At 45.1% G+C, this 24,559-nt stretch overlaps 1 protein-coding gene across 5 annotated transcripts in view; it reads right to left on the reverse strand.

Moving 5' to 3' along the window:
* The window catches only part of LOC311359120 (tensin-2-like), a 50,873-nt gene extending 49,140 nt beyond the window's left edge, over positions 1 to 1,733 (reverse strand). For all 5 annotated transcript variants that reach the window (XM_084479080.1, XM_084479078.1, XM_084479079.1 and 2 more), the window contains exon 1: positions 1,482 to 1,733. In XM_084479080.1, the coding sequence (XP_084335206.1) occupies positions 1,482 to 1,622 (141 nt within the window). In that variant the 5' untranslated portion in view covers positions 1,623 to 1,733. The remainder of the gene's footprint in view (positions 1 to 1,481) is intronic.
* Positions 1,734 to 24,559: the final 22,826 nt, after the last annotated feature.

Consider the following 24,559-nt stretch of genomic DNA (forward strand, 5'->3'; position numbering starts at 1 on the left):
TCCCGTAACTTGTAAAACACGACCCCCACGTCGCGCACACACATCTGGCCGTTGTGTCAGAGCTTGCTGCGTAGTTAGTGTAGCGGCCCGACGTGATGGGAGTGTGACGTAGCGCTGGCACCCCTCCACACAGACGGCTCCGGTTACCGAGCGGCCATGACTCATGGCACTTGAGACGCCGTGCAGCTAGCCGGCCCTGCTTGCCACCGCTCTTGTTTACTTTAGCCTTGGACCCCCTAGCCGATGAGGCTAAGGGGGGGGGAAGGGGGGAGGGGGAGGGGGAGGGGGGGCAACACAAGAGCGCTGTTGTACCTCAGCACAGATGTGGGCTTCAGAGGAGCCACACTCTGTCATCGTCTTTAAGGATGCAAAGTCTGATGCATATATATTTATATAAGATCTGGATCAACCTGTATGCACTCAGTTCACTCTCGGTTTACAGTGTGTGTGTGTGTGTGTGTTTCAGGATCTGATGGGAAAAAAAAACACACGTTTCTCGTTAACATAAGCGACCGGCTAATTTGCTGAAACTATTAAGACCGGAGGGCCAAAGCAGCTGAAAATCCCCTGCCTACGTTCCCCTTGTTTTCCACAAAGAGAGGGTCTGTGTGGAGATGCATTTCATGTGCAAATAAATCCCAAACTCTCCATGTTCTTCATTGAACGCGTTCGAGCCAACGTATCAAACGTACCCCTGTAACGAGGCGGGTGACATCATCTGATTTCTCTCTGTGCCGTCACTCATGTGCGGTCATTTTCCTGGAACATCCCACTTCCCACCCGGCACGCTATCCAGCCTCAGTCAGTAAAGTGCAGCCTGAATCAGACTATGCTTTGGCATGGGTCTACTCTATCCCCCTTCCCCCCCCCAAAAATGTGCACTCAATCTCTGTGCCGTCTATGTGGAATCCCTGGGCCATGTCCATTTAACTCACACAACGCTGCACATGTCTCTGGCGGCGTTCGGACTGAGAAAGGGCACCTTTATATGTGCTTGTGCTTTGTGTGTGTGACTGTGGATGTATTCATGCATGCATGTTCTGATGTTGATTCTGCAGTCTTTTTATGCCCGTCGGGTGTGTATGAGCTTTTCATTAAAACAACACGTCAGTGAATGTAGGCCTGCGTGTAAACAAACAAGCAAACATGGGTGGATGTAAACAAACACGGACGCACACACGTAAACACACACACACACACACACACAAGGGCAAACAGACACACACAGAAACACACACACACACACACACACACACACACATACACACACACACACACACACACACACACACACACACACACACACACACACACACATCCACTTACTTTGGTCAGTAAGTGCCCTGCCAGGGTCATGCTCGCAAGACTTAAACAAACAGGCATATGTGTTCACGCAAACACACAAACGCATACACACACACAGACACACACACACACACACACAGACACACACACACACACACACACACACACAGGCTTACTTTGGACAGCCTCATCCTGGCGCTGTTGCTTCTCTCCACAGACCTCCTCTTCTGAGAGGAGCTCCTGGCAACCGTTGCCGTCGACAACACTCGTACCTCCTGCTGCTGTCCGGACCACTCTGAGCTCAGAGCACAACCCATAGAGATGAACGACCCTGACCCTGGTCTACGCCTCGTGCCGGCTTCCTACTCCTCCTCTGGCTCCCACTCCTTCAGAATCTCCTCCCTAGGCGCTCCTTGGCTTTCTCCTGCTCCTCCTCCTCCTCCTCCTCCTCCTCCTCCTCCCAGCTCCTGCTCCTCACTGCCTGCTCCTCTCTCTAGCGGGCTCTGGTCTCTGGACTCTCCAGCTGTTTTTGCCAGCTGTAGCGCAGGAGGAAGAGAAGTAAAGGCCCTTCCCCTTTTCCTGGCTCTCCCCCGGCCTCGCTCGTCCCGCTCGGCGCAAGGAGAGGGAGAGGATGGGAGGAGGGGTAGTGGAGGAGGAGGAGGAGGAGGAGGAGAGGATGGGAGGAGGAGGAGGAGAAGGGGGGCGGCAGAAGTAGTCCTCGCTCTCTAAAAACAATTGCCTCACTCTTTGACTCTCTCACACACACTCTTTGAAACGCGGCCGCCTCTCACACACATGCTGGATTCATCTGGGGGGGGGGGGTGAGTGTGTGTAGATGCCCCCCAAAGTTGCTACACCCCTCCCTGTCACATGACCTCCCATGTACACACCCCCTTCCACTACTTCACTTGGAGGGGTACGCATCCACAAAGCTTGGAATGCTAGGATTCCCGTTCCCTCTTTAATTTTTTATTGTCTTGTTTATATTTCTTGGCTTCTTTTGTCACGCTCTCTGATTCTCCCCCCTCCCTTCTCCCGTTTCTGGGCACATGCATGTGCTTCCTGTTTAGCCTACATGACCTTGTTATGTCCCGTTATGTTTCACTGATATGTTTCCCCGATTCCCCCCCTTGTGAACTCCTCTGCGGTCGCACGCCCTCTGCGTCTCCCCGCTCGCTCGCTCGCTCACTTTCCCTGCCTCTGTTTTCTCCTCCGTGTTTATTCTCCATCTCTCTCTCCATCTACATCCTCCACTTCCTCTTTTCCTCGCCTACCTCCTACCTCCGTTTCTTTGACTTTACAACACTTCCGCCAGCTAAAGTTTCTACCCCCATGCCGGGAACGAACCCCGGTTGTCTCACTCTCACACGTACAATGAGTCTCTGTCACCGCCGCCACCCGGCCCACTCCACCCGGCCCGGTCTCTCTTTCCAAGCGCTCCTTGGCCGTCCAGCTTCATACACACGCTGGCCTCTTCTCCATCGCTCCACCAGGACATTGGGGGCATTGTGACGACGGCCGGACGGACAGACGGACAGACAGAACGGCAAACAGACCAACCTATGCGTCAGCATCAGCGGCTGTTGCCAAGGATCGGGGACGGGGGACGGGGGGGACCAGGGTTTGTGTAGCGACAAGGGTGCTCGACTCCTAGGGGAAAGATACCGGGTTCGATTCCCCCCCCCCCCCCCCCCCAGGTCTATCCGCACGCATCCTTGCGCGAGATTGCGCGAGATTGCGACCTGCATCTGAATCCACTTGGGATAAAAGCCACTCATAGTCCCCCGTTCATGGTCATAAATAGTGAATAACAGGATGCTGTGTGAGTCGCTGCGCTGTGAGGACCGGCGTGCTCCCCTCCTGACCGGTCCTCGCAGCACAGACGTACAGTATGCTCTGTGTTCTCCCTGCACCCCCGGGGGGGGGGGGCTCTCGGTCCAGAAGATAAAGTGGAACTAATGTGGTAGGCGGTGTCACGGTTTGCCCTCGCTGTTTCAAACGTTTGGCATGAGGGAAAGGAAATCCCAGATTTCTCTTACTTCAGGACGCAGCGTCCGTTTCTGAAGTGAGCCCCCCGAGGGTCTCAGTGGAGCGAGGAGGTGTGAAGCCGGAGCTGATGGAGGACTTTGCCTGTACTCTGTGGCTTTTTTCTTTGTTTCTCCTTCCTGTTCTTTTGCGCCTCCTTCTCCTCCGTGTTTTGGCTGCCGTTAAAGCCTCATGAGAGTTTGGGAGTCTGGACCCCATAAAAGGGAAATTCTTGATCGGCCTCCAAACACCCACACCTCACCCCCGGCACACACACACACACACACACACACACACACACACACACACACACACACACACACACACACACACACACACACACACACACACACACACACCACCCCATGCATTCGATTCAGCCCCTTTCCAACGCGGTTTCATTTACCGTTACTGTCTTCTCTGACCCCCACTATTACATTGTTCTCTCTGTCTCTCTGGCTTTCTCCGCCCCAGGGTTGGATTGACACTCTCTCCAACACTGTTTCATTTACTGTACTCTGTACTCACTGCGTTACACTCTGACTGTCCTTCTGTCTTCCTTTCTTTTGTTTGGTCGCTGACTTTCTTTCATTTCTCCTTTCTTTCTTCCTTTCTTTCTTCCCCTCTGTCTTTATGTCTGTCTGTCTGTCTGTCTGTCTGTCTGTCTGTCTGTCCGTCTGTCTTTCCTTCTTTCTTTCTGTCTTGGATTATTTCGTTCTTTTGTTATTTTGTTGTTTCCTTGTTTCGTTCTGCATGTCTGTTTGTCTTTCTTTCTTCCTCTCCCCCACCAGTCGCCTCCCCCACAGAGAGACACCAATGATCTCTACAAAGATGTGTGGCATCCTTCCCAAGTGTCGGTCGCCCCAGGTTTGACCCTTGACCCATGACCCCTCACACAGCTGCACCCTGATACCTGGGATGCAATACCATCAGGCCATGACACCACAACCCCCCCCCCCCCCCCCCCAACCATATTCTCCTTAAGGTGGTCTCACAAATCATACCTAAGATCAATATCATTAGTCTGAAGACAAGCTCAAATTTCGGTCAACGGGATGTTTCACCTTCTTTTGTTTCATAATTGTTTCGACCAATGTTCCTATGTTGCTGGAAGGGTTCTGTAGGTGAGTGATTGGCAAACAGAAACACAGTAGTCAACTGTAAGAAGTGTCTGGAAAGGTTTCAAATCAACACTGTGTAGCACCGGCCACTGTATAAACACTCTTATTAAAATCCCATTGTGCTAGCTTCATTCACTCGGTCAAATTTGTTTTATTCAGTAGACTATCTCCGTAACAAATCAGGAATCAAGGCGTAACCTTTGAGTTGATTGTTCTTCTGTTACAAAATTGAGCTGCTGGATCCAAGATGAAACTTTAGGCCTGGTCGACTTATTTGTTTACATTTTCTAACCCCCTTCCCCCCAGTTCTCAGTCCACAGCCCTCTACCTCCGCCTCTCTGTCTGGGTCGGACCCTGGGTACCTCCCCCCCACGTCTTCTCAGACGTTAGCTCAGGCGGTAGACAGCGTTTATAACCAGCCCCCCACCTCCACACACCACCCACCTCCATGACCTCCACCTCCTCCACCCACCCCCTAACCCGACGCTCTCCAGGTTCCAACCTCAGGCGTGAGCTCAGACTCTTCATGGTGTTTATTACGAGCACCACACCTCTTCCACCACCACCATCTCCACCGCCACCGCCACCACCTCCACCCGACCCCATGCTGATCCTCTCCAGGTTCCTGGAGAGAGAGAGAGAGGGAGAGAGAGAGAGAGAGAGAGAGAGAGAGAGAGAGAGAGAGAGAGAGAGAGAGAGAGAGAGAGAGAGAGAGAGAGAGAATGACACAAACACACAAACCCTTTTCTCTTTTGAGAGAGAGTAATATAGAGAGTAGTATAGTATATAGAATGAGGCAATTTGCAAGACTTTTCCTCGCTGTGTCAATAGTGTTACGGCATGCACAAGTAACATTAAAAAAGGCTACCAGAGTGGCCAAAGAAAAGCTCTTTCTCGCCACAGCCTAGGAGAAGATGAAAATAAACAAGACTGCTATTTGGCACGAGAGAGCCTACCTTTTTGGAAGAGTGCCGCTAAAGGTCTCATTATTTGGCAAGCCTTTTGAGGCATTTGAATCAGCTCCAAGTCTGGTTGAAAGCACGTACAAGTAAGCAAGATTGAGCCTTGGGGGCCAAGGGAACAAGGGGCCATAGGGGAAAGAACAGAAATGAGGACAAACAGAAGAAGACGAAGAGAAAAGACAACATGACAGAGGAGGCTAGATCCCCCACGTCCAAATATGGAGACAAAGAAAAGAGGAAGAAAGTGTGGGAGAGCGAAACATGTCGGGTGAATTCATCCAGGAGAAAATAAAGGACAGGAATAGACCAGGTGATGACGTCAGCGGTGATGCAACAAGTCAAGCTCACAATCCCAACTAAATCCTCAGTATGTGCTCAATACTTAATAATATAAACCCCTTGGTGATCACTTTTCCTCAAAGCGTCTTACAATGCTGTGAGTGCTATTGTAGCATGGGTGGCCCTGGTGGGAATTGAACCCCAAACCCTGGCAGTGGTCAACTTGAAAAAGCACAGAATTATACAGAATTCATCAATAACATAATATTCAGTGGCTTCAGATCGCACAATGGTCCAAACCAATGGACTACATTAATACGGCTCTTTTCTCGTCAAGTACACAAGGCAGCAACCAGCTCATCCAAACTCCTTGCTGTCGTGCCTTGCTACACTTTGCAGAGGGAAGTCGGGAATCCAACCGGGAACCCTTTTGTAGGCCTGCTCTAACCTGCTCTAACCCAGGTCAACACAATGAACAAATCAATGGCCTTGTCCCAATTCACAAACCACAGAGAGAATGAAATAATGGTGAAAAATGTACCAGCACAGATTAAAACAGTCCAGCCAACTACAGCAGAACAGCTAGAACTTAAGATTTTAATTGGAATTGGAAAAGTCCAGGCTTTATCCAACAGAACCTTAATCTTGCACATTTCTTTCCATGTCTATCATAAAGTTCACCGTCTGTGTATTCATATCCACGTGAATCCGATTGAACCCGACGGTTGGCTCCACAGACTCAATGAATCAGGACTGATTGACGTCAGATCAGACGCGAGGTTTGCCAACTTAGCTGTGACTACAAACGGAGGAAGCAGAGTTTGCAGAGGGATGAAGCTTTAGTCATCATGGAAAAGACCCGAGGAAGCGGGAGACAGAAACGCAGCAGTAAATGTTTCACATCAACAGTCCTCTCCGTCCGTACCAGATAATATCGGATGTCTGCGTTCTCTTTTCTCTGCTGTGCACGCAAGGGTTCGGAGCAAAATAACTATAATTTATGTGGAGTCAACATTGCCAACAAAGGTTTTCCTGTCTGGTTCTCTCTCTCTCTCTTTCAGTTTTTATACTCGTAAAGTCAGTTACTGATTTCAAACTAGTTCTTAATCACAATATTTGTGATTAACTGGCTATTATTAAGGCTATTATTATCCAAATCGTACTTCCCATATCTAATCATTTGTGATTTTGTTTACCATATTACCTTACTTATTACTTACTATTTAAACATTCTTTTTCTGAATTTCCCAATGAATTCATTGTTTCTCAAATCTCTTGTTAGCGATTTCCGCCCTGGTTTATTTATGGGTAACTTCTTAGTTAACTGACACAGTAGGTTGATACTGTTGCACCAACTGCAGAGAAAATGGAGACCACAGTTACATTGGTTCTGTTGGTGAGTACCTGGGAATGCAGCCTCCTTGCGGGTGATGATTTGCAATTGGTTTGGTGGAGGGCGGAACCCAGGGGGGCGGGCCTAAGCGAGGATAGGTCGAGAACAGAGCGACGGCTGGTAAAGGTCAAAGACTCTAAGAAACACATGTCTCCAAAGAGCCTGCAGCTGGTTTGGGGCTCTGTGGGCCCTGTTCTCCTTCTCCTCTCTCCCCTGGGTTCTACCTCGATCTCCCTTCCTCTCATTTTACTCTTGTTCTCGCCGCCACCTCTAACGGGCACGCACACTCTCTCTCACACACACACACACACACACACACACACACACACACACACACACACTCACACAAACATAACACACACACACACGCACACAAGCATAACACACACACACACACACGCACAAACACACACACATGCACACACATAAAGATGCACATACACACACACACAGACACAGATACATGCACATGCACACATACACATGCATTACATTACACATGTGAAACATGCATGCATTGCAGCACATGCCTGGTTCCCATCATCATACCAGAGCAGGGAAAGCACAGCAAAAAAAAGAGAGAAAAACGGCCTCCACCAGCCCTACCCCCCCCACCTTCCGCCCGCTGCTAATGGAGTTTGGCACATGAGGGTTGAAAGGTTGTGGATCCAGGGGGGCACACCTGAGGGGTCAGACAGGGAGGGCAGACGGCCCCGACCCCAGGAAGGGTGGCAGGCGAGAACAGGAAGTCAACCGCTTGTGTTTAAACCGTTTGGCTCCGGTGCAGCACAACAGTGTGCACCGCTATTAGAGACATTAAAAATAACAGAGACATGGAAACCGACCGGGGAGGATGTCCATCGAGATCCATCCACAGAGCTCTGCTTGTTTCCTGAACATGAAGACAGAGACTGATGGATGTTCTCGGGGACTTGAGGTCCCAGAGGATCAGGGGATGATGGAGAGGGGCGGGGAGGGGTTTGAACTTTAGGTTTAGATTCTTGTAGGATTTTCATGCTTGATGTGCGGTACGGTTGGTTGTGGTTCTGGTCCGGAGGAGACGTGGTCGAGGGGAGAGTTTGTTCGTCCAACTCGCAGCCACAGGAGGGTGCAGATTTGTGGCTGACCGTTTTACCCCCCCCCCCACCCCACTCCCCCCTGTAGGGTAGGGTAATACATTCTGTGTGTGTTTGTTGCTTAGGTCGTTCTCACACTGAAACATCCTCATGCTGGCCGGATTACCGGGAGGAATTCCACAGTATTCCCATGGAGGCTGAGAATGCCGTCGATCCGTAGATCTGCAAATGCAATCATGGGCATGATTGCAGGAGGAGAGGTATGCAACCTAGCACATCAAGTCAAGTGAAAACCATGTCGCTTCACCCTTAAGTAGGCTAATGGATCTTTAAATACCACAGCTTCACCACAGCTATCATTTCTATCATTTGGGAAATACACATTTACATTTTTATTCTGTCATCAACATTGCAAATACATTTATTGCAGCAATTTGTTCTCTCCAAAAGTAATGGTATGCAGAAGTCAGGAAAAACTTTCATTCAATCATAGATATAATGGAAATAAAGCCAATATGACAACAACAGAAATTAAATATTATGTAGCAGATTTAACAACAACTAAAAAAATACACAGAATGTGCTAGACAATAACAACCTTGGTTAAGTAGTGTTGAGGTGGACCATGATGGTGAGGTCTTTTAGTTTTACTCTTCACTCTGAGGGGACTTGTTACTGATAAGGATATGTAACATGTTTTGGTTATGAAAAACATACATATTATGGAAATATGTGGTTTATTTAATGCCTTTTTTGTCCTTCAACTCCTCATCATTTTTCGTTAGAAGTAATTCTCCTTTCACGGGCCATACACATAATAAGCATTTAGGCTTCTAGAAGATTCCCAACGTGGCAATGTGGGAGGTCAAGCATTTAGCAGCAAGCAGTTTGACCCTCTGAATCTCAGGGAGAACTCCCTGGGTACTTCAAACACAACATAATGCCAACCTGTGTCCACTTTGATGGCCCCCTTGGTTTGGGCCTGTGGTTTCACCCACAGTGAAATACATGGTAGGTTATAGTTATGTAAATAGATGCTACAGCTCCTACAAACACATTCCTGGAGATGTTTAAAAACAGGAGCTAAGTTTCTAACAGGGTTCGAAGAAAGAGTATTGATACATATCACTATCAGCTTTAGAGAGTAGATTAGCTAAGCAGAACAATTAAAATACTATTCCCGTGGTTCAATTATGCTTTTAAACTGCCATTTTCATTCCAAATCAATGTTCCTCAAATTAGTAAACAATACATTAAGATCTGTATTTTTCAATTGGTTAATTAGTTAGTCATCCAAAACCCGGGCCAATGATGATGTCATTATCTAAGGACCCCGCCCTTTCAGCTCCATGATGGAATGGCTGAAACACTCCAAACAAACACAGGTGAAGTTTAAAAAGCTCTGCAATATACCTTAAATTATATCGAAACATTACACCAAGCTGTTCTAGAAGCTTCAATTACACCAAGCATTTTAACCGAAAATGTTTCAGGGCTCACAATGGTTGGTGAGAATTAAACATTTTCGGGCCAACAAAACGCAATATGATTAAGATTGCGTTAGCTTAAAAAAAATCGACGCATTAGCTTTAATCCATGTGACATTTAATTAGTTCGAAACATTATATTTGAGTTACAATTTTAAACAGCTTAACGTTTATATGAAATGTATTTGGGGTTTAATTTCCTGTTTTATCTTCTGTAAGATTAAATTAGTTGATCTGTCCCTTGCGTTTTGCAGCATGTGTATGTGGCGCCACCGTGTGGTTTGATGAGGGCCTACGCATTTAACAACCTGGATCGGTGAGCATTTCATAAATGATTGACCTCTCTTCAGTTCTTATATATTTCCCTTCAATATTTAAGTTTGAATTGTGTTGTGTGTTTTATGTGGAGAAAGGTAGCTGAATATATACGTTGCTTTATTCAACAGGTGGTTTGCTGAGTGTGGGCTACGTTTTCTGTATTGGAGAAGCAGCAGCAGAAGAACTGATGAGTGAAGATGAACGTCCGAAAGAAGCCAAGCCATACTTTCAGACTGGTAGGTCTTACTCAGCCTACTCATCACCTCACAAAAAGCTTCATGTAGAGTGTGGGGATTAAACATGTTAATAAAGTTATTCTTATATTGTAATTGCTTATAGACTACTTGATAGTAAATTCAAAACACACTGATAGTCAGATGAATAAATAGAATAGTAATAATAATAATAGTAATAATAGTAATGTAATATCCAGTTAGAAATCCTCAGATTACAAAAAACTAACTCTTGCATATCTTTGATTGTGGTTTAGATGGTGAACCTGATTTTGAATGAATCGTTTGGATACATACAGTATTTTTTATTTTTTTATTTAACCTTTATTTCACCAGGAAAGTCCCATTGAGATTAAAAACCTATTTTTCAAGAGAGTCCTGGCCAAGAGGCAGCAACAAAGGCAGCAAAAGTTACAGTTACAACATACAGCCAGCAATTAAAATGAAGAAAAACAGTTACAAGTAAAGGAGGTCATCTCAAGTGCTCTCAGCCGGGATTTAAAAGCATTCAAAGAAATCAGGCCCGTTATTTTCCAGTCTTTTTGCAGCATGTTCCATGTAGAAGGAGCAGAGTACATGAAAGCCCCTTTTCCCAATTCTGTGCAGGCAAATGGAACAGACAGCAACAACTGATCATTTGAACGCAAACCATAAGAATCAACACTTGTCCGTGTGATTAGATTACAGATGTAGGAGGGCAGTAGTACAAGCATGGCCTTGTATATAAAAGTGCACCAGTGTCCCAGCCTCCTGGTGGACAAAGAAGGCCATCCCACTCGAGAATACAATTCACAATGATGGGTCAGTTAGTAATAAACCTCAGAGATGCATGGTAAACAGCGTCAGTCTTACATAGATATTTAGCTGAGGCATATACACCAGGTCCCCATAATCTAAAATGGATTAAAAAAAAGTTGCAGTGACAAGCTGCTTTTTCACCTCAAAAAAGAAACAAAAGTTATTTCGGAAGAAGAAACCAAATTTTAAGTTTGAATTTCTTCACAAGATTGTCAATATGGGGCTTGAAGGTGAGGGAGTCATCAAGCAAGACACCAAGGTATTTGTACATATGAACCACCTCTATGACATTTCCCTCAAGAGTGGACACTGGGGACAATTTGAGGTAATTTCTTAGTGTTTGAAAACAACATTAGTTTAGTCTTGTCAGCATTGAGGACTAGTTTTAGCTGCAGGAGTGTATGCTGGACCACATCAAAAGCTCTCTGCAGAGATTCAACAGTTTTAGCATGAGTTGATCCAAAACAGCAAATAACTGTCATCGGCATAAAAATGCATGTTAGCATCAATCACATTTTTTCCCAACTCATGAATGTACATAATGTATGCATTATATATAACCCCATATTATGTTGTTGACTAAACATGATCCGCTAACGTCATGTTATGGGTTCCCTAAGGGACACCTTGTTCATCCTTGGTATTTAATGCCTTGTGTCTGTGTCAACATAAGCATTAAGGGGCCCCTATACTACCACAAGGTTTAAGTGTGACCATGACAAGCAATTTTGAAGTCTTCTCTGCCCTGTGATGTACTGAACTCCCAAGTGGGAGGGTCCACCTCGATGTACGATGGAAAGATAAGCCTACCAGTTGGTACAGTCCATTGGGTAGGATGGTAGACTGATCTATCCATCAGACATCTGGTTGGACACTCCCACTAGTGATGTCACAGGGCAGAAGTATTCTGCAAAATATCCATATAAAAACAGAAATCCAACGCAAACCAATGCAAAATTGACCATAAAAAAACTTCATGAGGCACAATCAGGTGGATACCTTGGTACAAATAAACAATAGCAATGGCACCATATGGCCACCAGATGGCGATGAAGGACATGTGTACTGATTGAAGGCAATTTACCTATTTCCTCTGAAACCCTCTCTTGACTACAAAAAATGGATTTGTATTTAGTTTCAAAATAGTGCCCGGACACTAATTAACCCATTTATGGTGGTTTTATGCAACATAACTTTGATCCAAAAACAAAAAAAGGAAAGACGACATCTTGGTTGTAGCTATAAAAAGAGAAGTTTATTCTTAATTGTTTGCATCTAGTTCAGCTAGTCACAGAGTGGTATGGTGTTGACTGTTGGAATCAGTGGATTCTCAGCTTTCATATGGTATATGGTGTGTCTAGAAACAAACTAGAAAACAATTATTATTGATGCTATTGATGTGCTAAGCACAGTTATGAAGTACATGACTCTTATTGTTGCATGTTTCTTATTTTGTTTGACGTCTTTGAAATTCAGGGGGAGGGGGTTAACCCGGTACCGGGGTCATTTGTGATGAAGAGGTTAAACTACAACGAAAATAGAAGTCCTTGGCTTGTTCACCACTTAATGTAGTTAAGTTAAGTTAGTACACTAGATGGCGGTGCAGACAGTAGAATGCGATGATAATTGGTTGCCTTTTGCTTGGTCATAAAATGTCTGCAGCACTTTCACCGTGGAAACTTTCCTTTAACAAGAAGGGAAAGGGCTGTTCTGCTTTCTTTTCGTATTTTTAGTTCAGTTAATTCAAGTAGGCCTCTGCCTGTTCTATGACCAGAAGACCTGTAGGGCTCTTAAAATGTTTATACAACGATCCAGCCCTATTAATCATTATAATTGGGTTGATTTGACAAACTAATTATAGCGTTGTGAATGTATTTCTACATGATTATCATTCCTTGCAGCAAGGATTATTCTATGATTATCTCCAGCTTGGCTGTTTTACTTACAGGCTTGTCATGTTATTTTTAGTGTGTGTGTGTCTGTGCGTTTGTACGTATGTGCCTCGAGAATGCGAGGAAAGCCCCACTATCTTTACTTGGGGGTTCATTTAACTCCATCCAAATCTTTTACTGGAGTCTGGCGGAGGATAAGTAGATATACCGAAGGAGAAATATTAAATAATACTTAGGAGGAGGAAGATTCTCACACTCCTCCTCACTTAGTCTAGTGTGGTGGTCATCACCGCCAGAGCCTGTGTGCTCATAGTGTAACTCCCAAAACAGATCAATCACTGTTTTGACAACACCCTCCCTCCCAACACATTCCAGCGGGCCCCGGCTGGATCCGCACTAAACTGGGGGATTTACGGCCAAAAGTTGGTTCTTTTATATAATCACTACACCGCCCACAGATTTCTCCCATTACAGTACGCATATGTTTTTCTTTTGTAGATGCTTGTTTATTATTATATATTGAGGTATTCATCTTTTTTTCAACAGTTTGACGGTTGTCATGACAACGGCATGAACCACATGACGCTGGACTTCCCATGCAACTCGAGACACGCAATGCTTGAACTGTACGCAGCAAAATGCAACGCAGAGGGAGTGATGTGTTTTTGAGAAGTTTGCGCTATTGTATCGCCGCGGTTTGGCTTCACGACGGCCCAAGCTGACTGGAGTCATCATTGACTGCGTTTACATGGACATTAATACTCCGATATTAATCGGAATAAGGTCTTAATCAGAATATAACGCTGCCATGTAAACACCATTCTCCGATTGCCTTAATTTGATTAAGGTCATATTCGGAATAAGCATAATCTGAATAAGGTATGTGGAGTATTCCAATCATATTCTGATTATTGAGACGCATTCTAGACATGTATACACCTTAATCGCATTATAACCTATAGTCCTTTCAGAATATTTGCAGCATTCTGTGACAAGCCGACAACTGAGTCACATTATGGCAACAAACTTACAATGCGTGTTGTTTACTAGTGACACACACGAGTTGTTGTTGTACGCGAGCAGGTACCGTTTACGTTTCGCGAGCAGATAACATTTAAGTTTCATATTTTCAAAGTTGTCTGTGAGCATAATAATCAATAAGAAAACCGAAATTATAGTATAGGGTAGAGCGTTGCTATGGAAATGTAACCCTTATTTTTGTTCTGGTAGCATCCTCCGGTCACTTCAGGATCGTGGGAACATTCGGGTTACAAATAAATAAGTCAATGCAGTTGTTCTCAGCGTTTGTATCTTTTAATTATAACCAACACGGCAACAGTACACCTGCATGTGTTCGGTCACTCTTCAATTGTTCCCCCCACTTAACTGTCCCCTTTTAACAAAAGGTGGGTAGGAACCAATATATTCCCAACGTAACTATCCATTTAAATGTTACCCGAAAATGTATGTATTAAATAATAATAAAATAATTAATCTCACCATTTAACTGAAATCGAAAATAATGCAAACAATGAATTATAAGGTTACAGAAACATTATTACAGCTACTTCGAGATGATCGTGAGAAACTTAAAGAACACTGCTTAATCAGTCTATGCTGGGCTACATGTAAACGGGGAATATGAACAGAGTATTCTTTTAATAACTCATGTAAACATGTTAATCGCAATATTACCATAATCAGAATAAGGTCCATAGTCAGGTTAAGGTTGTCCATGTAAACACAGTCAATGATGACTAGAATATAGAATATAGAATATAATTGTCATTGCACAGGTACAACAAAATTGAGGTAGAAACTCTCACATCAGTGCTCTTAAAGTACAAAAAGACATAAGAAGACAAACAGGCAATAGGCACAGTAGAAAAAATTCAATAAGATAAAACAACTATAAAAACTAAAACAGTTTAAGTAAAAAGAAAATTATTATTGCACATTCCATGTTAGAATCTAGTTTTGGCATTTATTTTTTGCACTGATGGCCCTGGGATAAAAACTGTTCTTTAGTCTGTTCTGTCGAATTTTTTTAAAAATAACCCTTTAAATGGTTACTTCTGGTGGATTTTTTTGGGAAAAATGTACAGATTGCAATTTTATTATTATTTTTTGCAGTGGCGCTGACAATCCAGCAGGATGCATATAGGGGAAACACTGAACCTTGATGGTGCAGATATGGGCAATCTGATACCTTATCAGTTGTTGCGTGGAAATATAAAGTAATATAATAACAAGCTTTGTTTGATATAGTGCTAAGCTATCGCAAGGCGTGTTACAAAGAAGGAAATAGAAAGTGTTATGATTGGGGATACACAATAACTTTTTTTTTCAACTGACACCGCTAACAGATAACTTTCAGCTCCTAAAAGCCGATATGGATACCAATAACCGATAACACACGCACATATACATATATGATCAGTAGAATTTCACTCAGACATCAGTAGAATCAATGGGGGTTTAGGGGGGCGGGCTTGCAAGGGGCGGGATATGACGTAGGGTCGAGGTTCGCAGGTCGGCCCCTGTCACTCAGGTGTGTTTTGGTCTGACCGCAGACAGCAACAAAGGCAGAATGGGCAGAACTCATCGCGATCATCTTAAATGTTGCTGCAGCGATGCATCATATATTCCGTTGCATCTATAACATCCGCATCGATTGATGAAAGATTGGAGCATGAGTTACAGACAAATAGAAGCAACAACGAAGAAGAAAGGTGCCGCGAACGACTGCGTTACCGGAGACAGAGCGTCTTTTTTGCCTCATTTCACATCTAACAAACACTGGGACAAATGTAGTTGATATCTGTGTTTAACTGAGAAAACGGGGAGTGGAAGGCCAGGACCCTATAGTGTTGAGTTGTCAATAATAAGTGTAACGAGAGTGTGTGTGTGTGTGTGTGTGTGTGTGTGTGTGTGTGTGTGTGTGTGTGTGTGTGTGTGTGTATGTGTATGTGTGTGTGTGTGTGTGTGTGTGTGTGTGTGGACGAGCGAGGAGAGGGATAATTATCGTGCACCCCTAGTTATGATGTGTCGGTTGTGTCAGGTGTCGGTTTTCTGTGTATACACATGCCTCACATCCATCCATCATTTTCCTCAAAGGGGAAGTTTTGTTTTATTTAAAACCGGTAATCACATGCAAGCATCCACAGTAAAGGTTCCAACATGTGTATGCAGCAGTGTTTATGCTACGTGGCAGAGCGAATCCAGAATCCGTACCCGAAATGTAGCACTAATGATGGCGAGAGGCTCTGTTTGTCTTATGCGGTTGCCCGTCTTAGCTAGCTAGCTAGCCCCGCGCAGCGCGAGCTAGGTTTAGCCTGCCCCACATAGACACACATGGAGCTCGTCTGCCTGTGAAGAGATGGCACAGACATCAGTCACCCCTAATGAATCCAGTCTGGGAGTACTGGGGCCTCCGAGGCGGAAAACTTCCCAGAATAGTTTGTGAACCCGATCGGCGTCTCATTGTTTACCTCAACTCACCCCTGGTTTTCATTTGCGGAGCTCTCCACGCTGTAAGCATTATAAACATCGGAAGTGTATATTTTAAATATGCCGTGGTGCTGGAGAGCCATCCTGGGGTATACTGTATGTGTGGTTTCGGGAGAGAGGTTTTCAGGTGGGATGCATCCGGCCACACTGGAGTACTCACAGCATTGCACGATCAGGGTCTGTTATTGGCGATGGCTAGCCGTCATCGCCCTACAATATCCCTCGACTCCCTCGATGCAGTTGGTTGACACGTATGAACACAAGCTTTTTTAATCTCTCCTCATTTTGATGAATGAACTCCGTATCAATGAGACGACCTGCAGGGAGGCTAAACAAACAGCCGCGTTAGGCTGGTGATGTCAGGACAATGATGGTGAAAACGGGTATGGTATAAAAAAAAAAAAGGCTGCTGCATTTGTCTTCTCACTCTCTTCGATTCCTGTCAGCGCGGAGGTTATCATAACCCCTGGCCAGTAAATACACAGGAAGTGGATTGGGTTTGAGCTGAATAAACAGAGGAGACCTCTGCTGGACCACACTTGGCCTCGCTCGGGCCTGGTGGTTTCATAAAACAAGAGGATGGGAAAGCCGTTTAATAATAGTGAGTTTACCTGTGGAACTTACACGACAAAGCTTGAAGATATTGATTATAAATCCCAGGCTCATTTCCTCTCTACAGTTTCCAGAGGCTAAAAATACGACAAGATTTAGATTGGCAGTGGCAGTACAACTATTCTGTCCTAGAACTCATGTCGGCAGCATCTGGAGTAAATGAATTGCATTTATATGGTGCCTTTCTAGACTCAAAGCTTTTCAGCCCCTCACATTCAACCATTTGCTGGCTCCAACGGAGGCGTCAGCCATGCAGAACAGTCTTTGTTGTTTGTTGTGCCGGCGAAACCCTTTCCAAGATTCTAACCTTTAGCTTTTTGTTGTGAATGAGGGCTTTATCACGGCTGCCACTGATTTGTTGGTTCATGTTGTCTCGCCAGAGAACACTATGAAACCATTAAGACGAGATGCTAGCGCCAACTTAAAAGCTAGCTGATCACCCCAAGCACCCCGCAATGCCCCAAGCCAAGCTTCTACCTATCCCTAATATATATAGTTTTATTTGTCCATCATTTAAATTAACTAGCAAAGGTCTGCTACAAAGAAAGGACGGGAGTTTCCTATCCTTAAAGCGGTTTGTACAGAGTAGGCTGTGTTCCTGCGTCGAGCAACAGTTGGGATTCTTCCCGTAAATCTCAGATTATTTTCTTAGGTTAACAGCAATCATGAAGCAGGCACTCCAAGCAGACTTTCACAATGCCAAATGTGCTCCAGATGCTGGGGTAGTCACGATCCCCACGGGGGTGATTAACTGCTGGGATTGAGTTGGGCCTCAGCCTGGGGGTCACAGCCCGATCGTTCCCCTAGACTAGACTCTTCCAGTGGAGGGAGGCTGAGGAACGCCTCTGGACTGCCATCTGCAGCTGGACTGATCATAACAGGTCACCTCCAGTGAGCCATTACACCCCGATGTTAAGAATAACTTAACTCCTGTTTGGAGTCCTGTTTGAAAATAGTCGTATTTTCAAAAAAAAGTATTGCATCCTATATTTTCATCAGTTAATATCAGGATTTATATTTTCTGTTGGTTTTCATGCATGATTGTTTGCTTGTATGGATTCCCGTTTTTCTGTGTGTGTGTGTGTGTGTGTGTGTGTGTGTGTGTGTGTGTGTGTGTGTGTGTGTGTGTGTGTGTGTGTGTGTGTGTGTGTGTGTGTGTGTGTGTGTGTGTGTGTGTGTGTGTGCACGCGCGTCCATGTGTTGCATAACACTGGCAGGCCAGGTGAGGACATGACGGAGGAGAGATCTGTTCTCTGGTAGTCAAACCAAACAAACTGGCAGACAAACCTGCATGACTGGCAAACAAACCTGCATGATTTAAAGAACTCAGAAGAACTAAGGGGTATGAAATTGGCAAAGGGTACTGATTCTCAGCTTGTGGGTCATGACCCGAGGGCATTTCGAGTGAGTATGGGCCAAACCTTGATCTTTAGAAAGAAGCCCATGAGTTTGAATGTTTCATGTTTCAATGTTAATTCATGTTTCAATGGCTTACTTTTTCATCGAGTTTAGCAGAGTTTACCCCAATTTTTGCAGCTCAATGTGTGCTCCCTGTTTTTATCAGTGCATGAGGCCATTGTGGATAACATAACTCCAATATTGGTAAATTTATATTCTTATAATCGCTGTGTCGTGACTAATGACACATGTGGGTCTTGAGGCTAGCCCAGATGATGACCACTGCTTTAAGTCACTCCCTCTGGAGTAAAACTCTTTAGAGAAGACTCTACGGAGAATCTTTTGAGAAAGGTTAGAGCGCAGAATGGAGAGGGTGTCATAGGACGACATAATGTGATTGTTTAATAACAGAGCAGAGTTGTGGTAGAGCAGAATAACATGTGTCCTGGTGGGTGTCTCAGCTGGGCAGTATTCTGGTGTGTTCTAATGATCCACTTAGGCAGACGGTGTGGGAAGGGTTGCCGTGGTAGCGCTCTGTGTTGGTGTCCCATCATGCTCCATGGGAAGCCGTTCATGTGAAAGGCTGATGGCGGCAGTAAATCCACATGATGTGCAGCTCCCCTAATTACACGCTCCGTCGTCTGACCGCATACACTCATATCGTTCACATGTCTTCCTCGCTCTGTACTTCTCCTTTCTCTCTCTCTCTCTCTCTGTCTGTCTGTCTCTCTTACACTGTCCCTCTCTGTCTGTCTGTCACACACTATATGTCTCCTCTGTGTTTACCTCTGACAAATCCAAACGTGTCTGTTGAAATACACTTATGACACATAAATCCTACGTGCATGGTCTAGAACTGACATTTACGATTCTTGCTGGAAAACACCAGTTTTTTTTCGTAAACATAAAATAATTCTACATTATCTGGTTGTATTGATTTCCCCAGAGATCAGGAAAGAACCTTAAAGAACCCTAACCCCCCAATAATAGCCTGGCATTTAGCCTAGCTTTTAGCTAGTGCTCTCATACCTCAAAAAAGACCACGGCTTCCCTTGATTGGGGACAAGGAAACACAAGATGAAACCCTTTCTTACATCAGCACTATCTACCTGCTTATCATTACCTGCTGATCATTATAGTATTAGTAGTAAATGTAATGAGTTTATCCCCCGCCTCTGAAACATGGTTACAAATCCATTGTCTACATTTGATCAGTGCAAAAAACAATGTATTACATCACGTTTCAACTTTCAACTTTCCCAGTACTGTGGGGGGGGGGGGGGAGAACCTTTTCCTTGTTGCGTCGGTTACATCACCCGCCTGCTAAGATTAAGGATTTTAAAGGCCTTTGAAAGAAACCATCAGTATCTGTCAGCCTTTGTGGCTGTCCCTGACAAGTCCAGGCACGGTGCAGGATCTCATCTCCTGTTGTCTGTCTGTATAGACACTAGTATAGACACTAGGCCATGCAATAGAGCCACAATTGCAACTCTCTTGTCCTTAACCCCTCCCGATTATCCAGAGATTAGGGCAACAGTATTTTTGGATCTCAGGTGAGGTCACATCAAATCAGGTGTCTTAAATATTAGGTCATATCTATTTTTTTTATTTTTTATAATACAGGTACAATGTTGAGGCTTTCAGCACCAATTTGAGGATTTTGAAGATTTCTGTTTGAATAGAGACAATTACCCCATGTCATTTCACACGAGTGGAAAGCCCGGGTGTGTGTTTCTGAGAATGTAATGCTGTTGGATCATTGCCAACAGAACACAAATATGAGTCAAACTCCTAGTTGTAGTAGTTGTTGTATACCACAATGCTTAAGGTGGATAATTGATTGATCAACATTGGTAACCGATTCTCACACCTGTTAGCCATTACTAATACAGAACACTACCAATTACAATGAGAATGACAGAGAATGTAAAGCTGTTTCTAGAAAGATTATTCATCTCATTTTCATACCATTATCGAAAGACCAAAACATCAAAAGCAAAGCGGTTTCAACCAACTTTCTGGTTTGTTTTTTTAGCCATTGCAACATGGCCTTCATTCCTGGTCACAGGTCTCTTTACCTCTCTCTCAATATAAGTTCTCTGTAAATAGTAAGTCAATAGTGTGACATGGATTTATGTTGATAACGAAATATACAGCATTGCCTAACTGTTGTGCCTAAAAGTACTTCAACATTTTGCCATCTCTTATCTTTATTGCCCCACCTCCTCTCATTTATTGGCAAATACTGACTATAAGTCAGTATTTGGCAATAAATTCTCAAGATGATGAATTTTCAAGATGATGTAACATCATGGTTGCACACATTTCAAGGGCAGCATGATTTATAAAAGGGTAAAGTGATAAGAAATCCTGATAATATAACTGACACACGAATGTCAGTGTCACTGCCTAGAATTACAACACTTGTTGATCTATGAGGACTGTGGTGCCTCACTAGTGTTCATGCATTCAGACATTTCCCATCTTGCCTGCTTGCCGACCATGGGAATTGAACTCTTGTGTAAAGGATTATCACATGCAGGTTCTGGCTTCGAAACTAATTGTGGCTCGGCACTAACAGTCGTTCAGTCTCTCTCTGTGTATCATGTTTAATGTCATGGTCTTTGGTAATAGGTTTAACAAAAAAACTATGGCACAGGAGAGCAGTGTTTATGAACAAGGTGTGTGTAACCAGATGTCAGTGCGCACCAGAAGAGGGATGGGGCATCTGTAGGGGCCTGCTTAAAGGCTTTAAGACCAAGGATAACTGGAAGCCTGCGAGCCTCGCTCTGTCCCTCGTCTCCGCACTGAGGCAAACAGACGGCATGTGATGTTACCGATAAGTGAAAGCTGCATTCAGCACCTCTTTTGGGTGAGAACTGGCGTCCGGGGTCGCCATTAAGCGATGACGAGAGGGGGGGAGGCCCAGCAGGGTGAGATAACGGTGGCGTCACATTCATACGCGCCCGGTCTTGTCCTGACAGATCGTTCCCTTCCACGGTCGTTCCTACCGGAGGTCACGTTTTGTGTCAACATCATCAAAACCCAACAGAAAGTCGCCTCCTTTTCTGTGCTCTCCTCCTCCTCCTCCTCCTCCTCATGGAATGCCAGAGCATGCGCCTCCTCCTCTCTTGGGCTCTTATATGGAAGACGGATTCTGTCGGAGCCGGCCGGGGCCAAAATTATGATGACGTTGGGGGAGGAGGGAGGGGGGGGGGGGGGGGGGGGGTGTGGAAGTTGTGCATGATGGCGGCGAGCCAATTCTCCTGAGACACGCCAGATTAGGTGAGGTTCCAGCCACATGGACTGACGGCGGGCCGGGGGGAGGGGCTCCTCAAGGAGCGAGTGTATCCCGACGTGAGATCATCGCACGAGCTCCGTGTTCCTTATGATCGGGGCGCTCCGTTCCCCGAGCATGAGAACGCAGCTGAGCGACCTTTCCCCCCCCCCCCCCCCCCCCCCCCGCTGACGTAACGAGGAGGGAACCCAGCCAACAGCACGCCCATGGAGCCCTTTACCCCGGTGATCTAGCCGGCCCTGGGGCTCCTTCCTTCCTTCCTTCTATGCTTCCTTCCTTGCTTGCTTACTTCTAACCTTCTGCACTCTGTCCTTCCTCCTCTGTAAATGTATGATGGAAAGGCTCTCAGGAGCGAGTGTGAGTTAACCTCGCTTAAGTAAAGAGTGCTGATAGCAAATGAGCACTTGGGGAAAAAAAATTTAATTGCCGGACGTAGAACAGCCATCATATCTTAGAGGGAATTTCCCTTGTTAAACTGTTGTTTTTTTACTCAAATGCGTTAAATTTTTGTCAGAAAATAACTCAAACAACACAAAAAATAACAGGTTCTCTCTGGGTGAGACCCAGCATTAAGGCTTTCAACTGTTTTGGGGTTTATTTGCGCTTGTCATGATGTGTTTATGTTTTTTTGTATTCATGAGATAAATAGCTTTGGTTCACTCCATAAAAGGAGAGCATGACTAATCGAGACATCTCCCCAAAGTAATCCCTCCTAATGTAATGTACCGACAGTGATGTCACCCAAGATAAAGACCACGCTTTGTCAAAGCGTCTTTCCCACACACACCTGTATCCCGGAGAATGCTTCTGTACGTAGAAAAGAGCCGACCTGGTATCATAATTCACCTTTGTGATCCCAACGCTCCCACTCCCATGTCATACACTGACACACACACACACTGATACACACACACACACACACACACACACACACACACACACACACACACACACACACACACTGTGTCGTACACACTGTCAAACAAAAACACACACACACACACACACACACACAAACACACATCCACACTCACTCACACACAAACGCACACACTCTCTGACTCACTCACTCACTCATGCACACGCACACCCGCACGCACGCACACATGCATCTAACCCTGTTTGACCTTCGGAGGTATTTCGAAACAGTGCTCCTCTGTGTGGATTAGAGATAGGGGCCAGATTCTCCAGTAGCACCAGGCAGTGGACAGCCTTTTTTGGTCATATCAGAAGTATGGTGGCCCGGATAGTCTCTGTGCTGCAGTATCACCGTGGGGCCTGCGGGGGTCAGTGTTTAGCGGCAGGAACTGGCAAACCTCATTGAGGATATACAATTCATCATCTGATGAATACTGTGGCCATGTAGTTTCCAGTCATTTCTACAATTTCTTGGCTGCCATTCTGTCGACCAGTTAGTCTGGTCTGCGGGTCTACCTGATGTCATTGATGTACTTAACAGTTAGGATTGAGTTTATAAACAAAAACATGTGAGTCATTTTCAATGAACCCGGTTCATTTCCATTTTCTGTTTCTTTCATTTTGTCTGCTCACTGCCTGTCTGTCTTTCAGTCTGTCTGTCCTGCCGTCTGTCTGCAGGGTCCATAACAGTCCATTTATGCGCCTGAAGGCTCAGGTCGCTCCAGACTTCTATGGCCTTCACTTCCCGTCAACCACACAATGGCAAATAAAGCGCAAATATTTGCACGAATGGAAACCGCTGTGCAAATATGTGAATATCTTTTCTGGAGCACCCTGACCCATACGACGTGCACGGAGAGACATTGTTAGGAGTCCACAGGGACCTTTGTTCCAGCCAGGACTGCCCTGTGGAGCGCTGTGTGTAGTTGTTTGTGAGCCTGTGTGCTGGAAGTGCTGCAGCCTGTTGACTAAACATTGGTAGGAAAAAGCAGCAGCAGAAGAAAGAAGGAATGCCCTTCCTTCCTGTTAATTAGTCATTGGTAGAAAGTGGTCACTTGGGATCAGCCATTAAGCTGGAGAGGATGCCACTGAGAATAGAGAACAGAGGCTGTTCGTTCACTCGGAGCATTTAATAACGTCATGCAGGTGTCCCCTGCATGTCTGTGTGTGTGTGTGTGTGTGTGTGTGTGTGTGTGTGTGTGTGTGTGTGTGTGTGTGTGTGTGTGTGTGTGTGTGTGTGTGTGTGTGTGTGTGTGTGTGTGTGTGTGTGTGTGTGTGTTCAGCAGCTGTCCTACTTGACTAGCATGTAGAGTTCAGAGAGGAGGGAACATGGAGGTGTTATTGTGACACATACACACACACACACACGTAAATTTCTCACCATGTCAGCTACTCTCATATCATAACATCCGCTCATCTGGCCTTTATTTCCCTGAAAGAGAATCCATCCAGAACCTCTTTCCTGTTCTCACCTGGCTCGGGTGAATACTTTCTTGCCTGCTTAAGGGTTTAAAGGCTCTCTGTTATCTCACTTGAGGTTGACCTCAAGCAGACTCAATAGGTTGACCTATTGAGTCTGCACTTGTGATAAAAGCTCAGTTTAACCAAGGTATTTTTAAATTATTGATTTAAATATACCCAGTACACACAAAAGACTGAAACGCACATCTACACGTCAGAACCACACAAATACACTTTAGCACAAAGGGTGGCAACGTACGCACACACACACACACACACACACACACACACACACACACACACACACACACACACACACACACACACACACACACAGGAGGATGACGTTGAATACTGTTGCTCAATTCCCTCCACACCAGCAGAGAGGCTCCTGGTCCGGTGGGTTGGGGGTGGAAATGTCCTGGAACGTAAGCACGGAGCGTGTCATGCTTACGTTAACTGAGGCCCTGCTG

Source organism: Micromesistius poutassou (assembly GCF_964030765.1).
Source record: "Micromesistius poutassou genome assembly, chromosome: 15".
In the NCBI taxonomy this organism is placed as follows: domain Eukaryota; kingdom Metazoa; phylum Chordata; class Actinopteri; order Gadiformes; family Gadidae; genus Micromesistius; species Micromesistius poutassou.